The sequence below is a fragment of the Physella acuta genome, unplaced genomic scaffold (genome assembly GCF_028476545.2).
Source record: "Physella acuta isolate Inbredline_101_S28 unplaced genomic scaffold, ASM2847654v3 ptg000074l, whole genome shotgun sequence".
In the NCBI taxonomy this organism is placed as follows: domain Eukaryota; kingdom Metazoa; phylum Mollusca; class Gastropoda; family Physidae; genus Physella; species Physella acuta.
In genome coordinates this window covers 663,885-673,737 of record NW_026731594.1, presented here as the reverse complement: position 1 = coordinate 673,737, position 9,853 = coordinate 663,885, and the positions used below count along the sequence as shown (strand labels likewise).

At 32.3% G+C, this 9,853-nt stretch overlaps 1 protein-coding gene across 2 annotated transcripts; it reads right to left on the bottom strand.

Moving 5' to 3' along the window:
* Nucleotides 1–3,284: 3,284 nt before the first annotated feature.
* Nucleotides 3,285–9,853, bottom strand: LOC131952875 (collagen alpha-3(VI) chain). 2 transcript variants are annotated; one of them, XM_059315788.1, is made up of 6 exons: nt 9,761–9,853; nt 8,615–8,699; nt 5,316–5,560; nt 4,136–4,298; nt 3,555–3,737; nt 3,285–3,374 (listed from the first exon to the last, which is right to left on the bottom strand). In XM_059315788.1, exons 2-6 carry the CDS (start codon nt 8,670–8,672, stop codon nt 3,328–3,330), a joined length of 696 nt encoding a protein of 231 aa, XP_059171771.1. In that variant the 5' UTR covers nt 8,673–8,699; nt 9,761–9,853; the 3' UTR covers nt 3,285–3,327. The 2 variants fall into 2 exon arrangements, with proteins under 2 accessions (XP_059171771.1, XP_059171779.1); XM_059315796.1 differs by having other exon boundaries at nt 5,316–5,539; nt 9,761–9,819.

Genomic DNA, 9,853 nt, shown 5'->3' with positions numbered 1-9,853 from the left:
CCTGCGTCCGCCGCCACAGTGGTGTACACCGGACGTAAACACAATCAGCTGTTCACCAGCGCTGGACGCGTTCACTGTATGTAAAGAACCGCACCCGCGGAAAAGGAAAAATATGTTAAAAAACTTGAACTCTTAGGAATTGAAGATCCTTATACTGTTATTAACAGTTTTATGGATAATATAAATATGTGGCCGAAATTTCTAAATAAAAATACTGTTAGTAATACTGTTTGCGTTTAGAGTTTAAGTAGACGAATCTGATCAAATGCAGTAATATATTATAGGTTATCTAGATCTAATTAATGTAGATTCTAGATTCTCTGTTAAGTACAAGATTTAGTAGCAATAGATCTAGTACAACCACACTACTGTAGCAATCGTTAGACCACTTAACTCCTACAAAACCCACCCTACAACGGCTAATATAATTCACGGGTAATAACCAATCTCAGCCAATCTGGGTAGCATGTTATACAATTTAAGACCCTTATAATTCAGCAGGGAAGTGATCAGACACATTAATACTGATGTTCAACCCTCATGATGGCCAGCCCCCACCTTTTTTCTAACCCACAATAAAACCAAAGAGGAGCCAGTACCACTGCCCTTCCCTGAACATTTCTCACCTCCGTGATACCCAGCCCCACAGAGATAGTATCTCTTATATAATTTTGACCCTCAGGGCCCAGCAGGGAGAACAAAGGGGAAAGTCCCACTGCTCTCCCCTCAACATTTCTCACCTCGATGTCATGTTATGTCATTTATAGCACACATGGCTTATCATGGGAAAGCTACACACTAGTATACTAGCTACACACCAGGTGCCTACTGTAAACTACTAGACTGTAGGCCCCATGTAGACCTGCAATTGTATCAATTGTAGACTGGGTCCATTGTTATTGGGCCTTAGTAATTTTATTAAAGCCTTCTACTACAATAATATCAACTACATGCTTGTATAAACTTTTTACAATTTAATTTAAGTAGCAGATTCTAGATCTAAGTCTAGTCATACAATTTATTTCAATTTCAGAAAATTTCGTTTGCTAAAAAAATGATTAGATTATAGAGCGAGATTTTAGATCTTAGAGACAATTAAATGCTTTATTAGGCCTATTATGACTACTTTTCATTTATTATGGGTGTATTTTGATTCGAATGTAGATCTAAATTTTGTAATCAAATTTAAGTAAATAAGTACATTCTAGATTCTATGTCTACCCAGCGGAGCCAGTCACACTAAATCCAGAATCTAGATCTGTGGTCCGAATTTTGTTTACGCCATGTTTAGAGCTAGATTCTAGATCTAGAAATTAAAACACTATTATTAGGCCTACTATTAAATCTTATTATTCTTATTATTACTTTTGATTTTGTCTTTTACTATTAGTATTTGTGAAGGTCGAGCATATTTGTTTTATTAATAATTATCTTTTATAGGTTATTAAAATGAAGGTTATTATTTAGACTGTGCTTACCTGAAACAAAGTGTCGAGAACAGATTCGCATCTTATTTGCCCGCTGCGATAAATATTGGCTAAAAATTGACGGCGTCTACGTTCTGTTAACTGTCGATCTCTATCATCTTGGTTTAATATAACCCTTGGCAGTCGAAATAAAGGAATCCATTTAGATCTGCCACTTCGAGTATCACAACCTTTCACCATTTTGAATGTAGATCTGTACACCGAGATGGCGGATGTTTACATTCACGAGCGGACGTGACGTCATATGAAAGGACTCTTATGTTTGGTAATGATATATTTCGTCAAACTTTCTTCTATCCCCGCGGCAATGCGCGGGGGGCGGGTACGCTAGTATAAAATAATTAAGGCCTGAAATAGATTCTAGATGTTGCATTTACATTAAGTCTAGATAAGGAATTTACGTTAAGTCTAATGACCTAGATCTAGATCTAGATTAGATCTGGCTAGATTCATAACTTTTTCTTCCTTCGACAGCTGATCTGTAGATCTAGAAAAATTTATTGTATAGGCCTACTAAAATAAAAAGAACTGTTAAAAAAGTGATAATAGTGTTGAAACCTAATAAAAATAGCAAACGAACGCATCGTGAAACTATAGCCAACAGAAAATTAGCTATATAATGCGCTATAGTTTCGAATCGGCACCAAAATCTTCGACGGAACCGCCATTGTTGTTTTAAAAAGTAATAAATCATGTGAAGACACTATTCACTCTAAGTAAGGCATGGTCATATATATATATATATATATATATATATATATATATGTTTAGACATACAGCGATTTTGAAGGGAATATAACCATGGCATTTATCTTCATTGTAAAAACGTCGTGGTTACTTTTCTTTGTAAGCATGTACGCTTATTTTAAACAGCATTTTAGGAAAAAAAACTTTTCTTTTATATTGTTTTAAAATAAAATTTTGGTAAAGGCCGTAGAGTTGTTAAGACTGCAGGGCCAAATCTCTAGTTAGAAAATATCTTAAACAGAGCCTTATAGATGTGTTGCAGTTGGTAAACTAACTAATCAGAAACTATAGTAAAACAATAGCTAACTACAATAGGTAATTCCACATTCCAAAGTTAGTTCTTTATCATCACAGAGAGACCTAGTCCGAAAATGATTTGTTTTCTTGCACCAATATTGTTTTTTTTTAATTTAGTTAGTGACTGAGCAATGGACATGGGGGGGGGGGGCGTAGTTGAGATGTAGAAACAAGAACCACTACCCTATGAGCCTCGAGTTTGGTATGCGTGTTCAAGTTCAAGTGTTCAAGTGAGTCTAACTTGTCAGGGAAGCTACGTAGAATTTATTGAACTCAGTCACGCATTACTAAAAATCAATATTTGTAGGGAGCCAAAAAATGGAGTAGCTTATACACCTGTTTCTGATGATGTGAGGAGTTAAGCTTTTAAGAAACACAAATAGTTACTTCTTTATCTGTTTTTTAAAAGGCATGGTCATATATATATATATATATATATATATATATATATATATATATATATATATATATATATATATATATATATATATATATATATATATATATATATATATATATATATATATATATATATATATATATATATATATGTATATATATATATATATATATATATATATATATATATATATATATTATATATATTATATATATTATATATATTATATATATATATATATATATATATATATATATATATATATAAATATGTATAAACACATCCCGTACTGATACTATTATTTTTTTAAATAAAATATAACACTTTTTTAGCATAAATAAAAGAAAACTTATGTCTTTATCGTAAAATATTTTATTTTTGACTGTGGTGTTTTCTTTAATAAATGGGCATAATCTCGTCCATTTCTCTTGAAACCTCGCGTTCTAGAAAGAGAAAAAAAAAACATAATTTTTTAATAAATTGTAACATTAAATGTTTCTGTCTCACGAATATAATTTTTTTGACTCAATGCTACATTTTCTTATCACAAATTATAACGTATAAGGAATTGTTTTGTTTTGTTTTCTTGGAAAAAAAATTTAGTAAATCAAATCCAAACATACGTTCACAAGCTTTCATATTCAGTGAGTCTATGATTTCCCATGGAAGATCTATGCTGTCCGCGTTGAAGACTTTCTCCGGAGCGCTAGCGATCTCGTTCAGCTCTTCTTGTGATTGCTTGCTGCCAATACCCACTGTTATTATGTTTATTCCTCCCTGTTTTAGTCTGGTGGCTTCAGTTTGGGCTAATTAGATACAAACAAATGTTTTCTCTGATGATCATATTCAGATTGCTAACCTTATATTCTTGTTGAAGAAATTATTTTTAAAAATAAAAACGATTTCACGTTTATAGTGGTTTGTTTATATATATATATATATATATATATATATATATATATATATATATATATATATATATATATAAATTTAACGTTTAATTAAATGCTTTATTATCATCGTTGTTTGGTAAAAAAGACTACTCTTGTATGAATATATATATATATATATATATATATATATATATATATATATATATATATATATATATATATATATATATATATATATATATATATATATATTTATATATTTATATATATATATATGAGTGTGTGTGTATGTATGTATATAAATTACTAACTTAGGGAAAAGTCGGAATTTCCGTCCGTTATTATGATTACATTATCCGGGGCGTCGTCTCTCCCACCAGCCTCAGCACCAAACATGTTTTTATTGGTAATGTCCCGCAGGGCTAGGTAGGTCTTGGTGCCTGGGATACCTGGGTATGCTATTGCTAGTAAAGCCTAAGATGAACATAAACATTTTTCATTGTACTGCATTAGCAACAGGGGTGTTATATTTTAATACGATTATTACCATTGATGTCACGCGTTGCTAACTAAAACACTATTTATTCCGGAGTTTAAAGCAGAAGAAAAAACAAAATTTTCGGTTATCGGAAATCGCTGAAACATTGTTACAGAACTACAAATTTGATATAATACTTATAAATGAAAGTTCATCAACTTAGCTGTAACGGTACTCAAGTTATCGTGTTCACAGACATCTACACAGTCATAAATACATACACACACACACACACACACAAACAAACACATACACAGACTTAAGGACAAATTTCAAAATCCATGCTTTCCGGCTGTGTTACCCGTAAGATGCTGAAATTCAGATACATCTTCATTTATAATTTTAGCCCTATATAAATAAGTCCCCTATATTCCGTATACACTGAAATAAAAAGGTGTAAAACCGCGAAATCTGTCAAATCCTGTGTGATTTTTGTGCACGATTGCAATACTTCCTCTATACTCTGTATACAAGAAAGTAAAAAGAATTGCGCACAAAGTAAACAGCAAAGAAACTGTGTATAATAGTGCGAAAAATTAGTACTTTATACATTCTTAAGTTTTTTGAGAGAACCGAAATTGTGTAAAGCACTACTTCCGGTCACCGGAAATTACTCATATTTGACAGTAAACAGAGAATTAGATCGTTTACTTATACGTGAAATTTCATCATGTATCAGAAACGGTATTTAAGTTATAGACTTTTGAAAAACAGATAGTAAAAATCCTGAAAAGCTGATACACAACTACAAAGTTCATGTAAACATGGTTAAACATGGTTAAATATTGTTTGATATATTTATATATATATATATATATATATATATATATATATATATATATATATATATATATATATATATATATATATATATATATATATATATATATATATATATATATACATGTGTGTGTGTGTGTGTGTGTGTGTGGTCCTTTTCGAAACATTCCTACCTTTACGAGAGAATAATGGTCCATGTGATCTTTGAGGTCGAACTGTTTGGTCGGTATGCGATTAAACATCACCGTAGCGAACAGGACGCTAACAGGACGAACGTCAACATACTTAGTGATGTCTGCGGCTATCTCTGTTGTGCGAGTCCAGTTTTGTTCTCCGATACTGGTTGAGGCGTCCAGCAGAAAGACAACGTCAGCCTTTTGAATGCATGGCCTATATACTTGAGGAATATATGAAGTTGCTAAGAAGGAAATATAAAAGGACAAATCCATCTCTATACTACTTAAACTCAACTTTGTTTACATGTTCGAATATTTATTTGTTTGTCTGATTTCCTACTGGAGAGGATCTGCAATATGTGTAGGGCTGTAAACTAGTTTGTAGGTAGAGAACAATTTTTCTTTTCAGACAGACTGTTAATCACAAATTTATTTAAAGACGTAAATTAATTTATTGATTTATTTATAGGTAGATCAACCACATTAATTTTAAAATTTTCAAACAAAAGCTTTACCTTGACTGAATAGTGACGTCACATGATTTGTTTACTTTTTAGTACAATAAAATGGCGGCTACCATCATAGACTTTGTGGCCCATTCAAAAGTTTAATGCTTTCTAATGCTAATTTTCCGTCTGCCATAACTTTAACAATACGTCCGTTTGCTGTTTTTATTACGTTCCAACACTTATATAAATTTTCAACTGCCTTTTTCATTTAGTTTTACAATAAATTTCTCTAGCTCTACAATCTGTCCAAGAAAGTTATCTATTTATTTATAGATCTAAATACCAGGTGGCCAAGAAAGTTATTTATAGATCTAGAACTAGAATCTAGGTCAAACCAAAGATTAATTAGATAAAAACCAAAGATTAATTAGATGAAAATACAATCCATTTCATAATCATAATACATTTTTTAGTCCTTAAATACTTGATATAAAGCTTTCTGATTTATCTATCCAGATCTAGATCTATCTAGAATATGTCTAATCAATCTAGATCTAGCAAGAGTTACGCAAAAACTAGACTAAAGACTTAAGCAAACGAGTCGTAAAATCTAGATCTAGATAATTCTATCTAGACAAATTATCTAGATAATTTCAGACCTTCATTATTTTATATAAATCTTTGTTTGTTTAGCGATTTAATTGGCTAATTTAAGATAACATTTTATTTGAAAGTTACTACTACTAGTCTTAGATCTAGATCTACGAGCGTAAATCAAGTTGCATAAGGAGACTCAAAGTATTAAACTATACTAGAAAAAAACATCAGTGACGTCACGAGTCTAAATAGCTAAGTTGTTCGTGTAATCGGCTTTCATGCAGGTGGCACGGGTTATAGACCAATACGTCAATGCTAAGTTTTTTTTTTCATTTTTTTTTTAGATGTGAATGATAAAGTTGCCTTTCTGAACTTGGCGGGATACAGGGCAGGTAAAGTAGAGTTCATCTGTTTCTTTGTCCTAAGCATATGAATGGATAGTGTGGTCAGAGACATGCTCTGCTGGAATCATTTTTTTAAACGATAAAAACATGTTGTCTGAGACTTGGCGGGACACTGGGCAGGTGAAGTAGAGTTGAGTATTTGAAGGGATAGTCCGAAATCGGTGTTTTTAAAAGATAAAAAACATCTTTTTGAATGTGTGGTCTGGTTTTTTGTGACGATAAGTGACAGACTTGATGTTTTTTTATGGATGACCCCCGAAACCCACAGTTATCCAAGGGTTGATAGGTAGTCTAGTATACTAATAAAACTCAAGTTTGTTTACATGGTTGAATATTTATTTTTTTGTCTGTTTTTTTTGTTTGTCTGACTGGGTAATGGAGAGAATCTGCTCTATGTGGAGAGCTGTAAAATCGTATGTAGGTAGAGAACCATTTTTTGTTTTCAGACAGACTGTTAATCAGAAATTTATTTAAAGAATTTAATTAGTTTATTGATTTATTCATTGAAAGATTAACCACATTAATTTTAAAAGTTTAGAAAAACGACTTTACTTTGAGTGAATAGTGACGTCACATGATTTGTTTACTTTTTAGTACAATAAATGGCGGCTTCATACAAGATTTTGAATCTTATTCAGATCTTTAACGCTTTATAAAGCTAATTTTCTGTCGGCGATACCTTGAACAATGCGTCCGTTTGCTGTTTTTATTTCGTTACAACACTTATATCAATTTTCAACTGTCTTTTTCATTTAGTTTTACAATAAATTTCTCTAGCTCTACAATCTGTCCAAGAAAGTTATTTATAGATCTAGATCTAGAATCTAGGTCAAACCAAAGATTAATTAGTTAAAAATACAATCCGATTTTGAAATCATAATACATTTTTGAGTTTCTTTATTAAACTACTTTAGCCCTTTAGTACTTGATATAAATCTTTGTGATTTATCTATGTAGATCTAGAATAGGTCTAATCTAGATCTAACAAGAGCTACGCAAAAACTAGACTTAAGCAAACCAGTCGTAGAATATAGATAATTCTATCTAGATTTAGATAATAATGAGTTTCGATATACTAAACTATTTCAGACCTTTATTAATGTATATAATCTTTGTTTGTTTAGCTATGGAATTGGTTAATTTAAGATAAAATTTAATTTGAAAGTTACTAGACTTAGATCTAGATCTAGAGATTGAGATAGTTGCATAAGAAGACTCAACGTATTATGATATAGCACGACTCTAGATAGCTAAGTTGTTAGTGTAATATGCTCTCATGCGGGTGGCACGGGTTCTAGACACATGACGGCAATATTAAAAAACTATATTTCATTTTTTTTAGATGTGAATGATAAAGTTGCCTATCTGAACTTGTGATACAGAGCAGGTGAAGTAGAGTTCATCTGTTTCTTTGTCCTAAGCATATGAAGGGATAATGTGGCCAGAGACATGCTAGGCTGGAATCGTTTTTTTAAACGATAAAAACATGTAGTCTGAGACTTGGCAGGACACTGGGCAGGTGAAGTAGAGTTGAGTAGGTCACCTGTGACGTCAGTATATGAAGGGATAGTGTGGTCAGACCTATGCTCAGCCGAAATCGGTGTTTTTAAAAGATAAAAAACGTCTTTTTGAATGTGGGATCTGGTTATTTTGTGATGATAAGTGACAGACGTGATGCTATTTATGGAAGACCCCCGAAACCCACAGTTATCCAAGGGATGACCGGGTAAGTCTAGTATAAATCTAAATGTACAGTCATGCTTAACGTGCTTTTGTGACTAGATGTATTATATAATTGAATTGATTCTTAAAATAATATGGTTATTTTATAAATTGAGAAACGTACCTTCACATGATATTAACGTTGCCGTAACTATTAAGGCAATCAAAGTTGATAAAGTCATTTTTGGACCAGCTTGAAATTCTATTTTCTAAAGGTATAAAACACATGCATTTAAAAAATATAAGTTGTGACAGTAGCGTAGCGAGGTCGGGTGTCACCCGGTGCGGCACTTAATGGTGTCACCCACCCCCCAGAGGTGTAGCGACCCTTCCCTGGGACAAACTTTCGATTTGCACCCCCCCCCTCAAACTTTCGTTTTGCACCCCCCCCGTCACATTTTTCTTTATATATTTTCCTATTTTTTGCCTTGGTGTCACCCCCCCCCCCTCGCTACGCCTCTGAGTTGTGATACATCTCTTGCAGCATATTACTAACTTACATTTTGCACGTCACTGCGATCTAAGAAGAATTATATGATGAACTTATCAATTTCGTTGCCAATCGTGTATTTTAAAGTACGTATGTTATAATCGCATAATTAGTGATAATGATATAGCAAGTTTAATAGTTAAACATAATAATAAAAAACATCTCTTCTTCTTCGTTCTTAATTATTAGTGTTGAAGGGGATCGAGATTTATCTGCCAGTGTGTTTGAACTCGAGACTTTGTTCGAATTTATCAACCATGAGCTTTTTGCCGACTCGACCACGCCTCCAACACAATTAAGCGTTACGTGTCAACTGGTTATGCGCCATTGAGGCCATTGACTCCGATTTTAGCCTGCTTTTCTTTTTGGATTTGCTTCCATAGCCTTTGTCCAACCAAGAACAAACTACAAGGCAGCAGTTGTTTTAATTTTGGAGTTTTCTCTCCTAGAAGAGTGGCTGTCCCCAGTTAACGAGCCTCATGTGCCCGATGGTTCGAACTCGAGACTTTTCGGTTTAGCAACCATGAGCTTTACCGACTCGACCACGCCGACCCCGAAAAAACATCTAAAATCGTATATGGAAAAGTTAAGTAATTCTGAATTTCAAAAAAAAAAACATCCATCAAAATATAAGACCAAGTATTTTAAATAATTAAATACAATAAAATCAAAATATTTATGAAAACAAAATCATAATTTTATATTAAGTTAGGAATCGATAAACTAAAATAAAAAAACATTATGTTATCTCATGATCAAGAAAAATGTTGGAAAATTTACCAGTTTCGAAAGAGAAATTAGATTCAAGTGTTGTACATAGACTTCTGTTTGAAATCAAAGTACAGAAATTCCCCAGCTTATGTGGCATTTTAT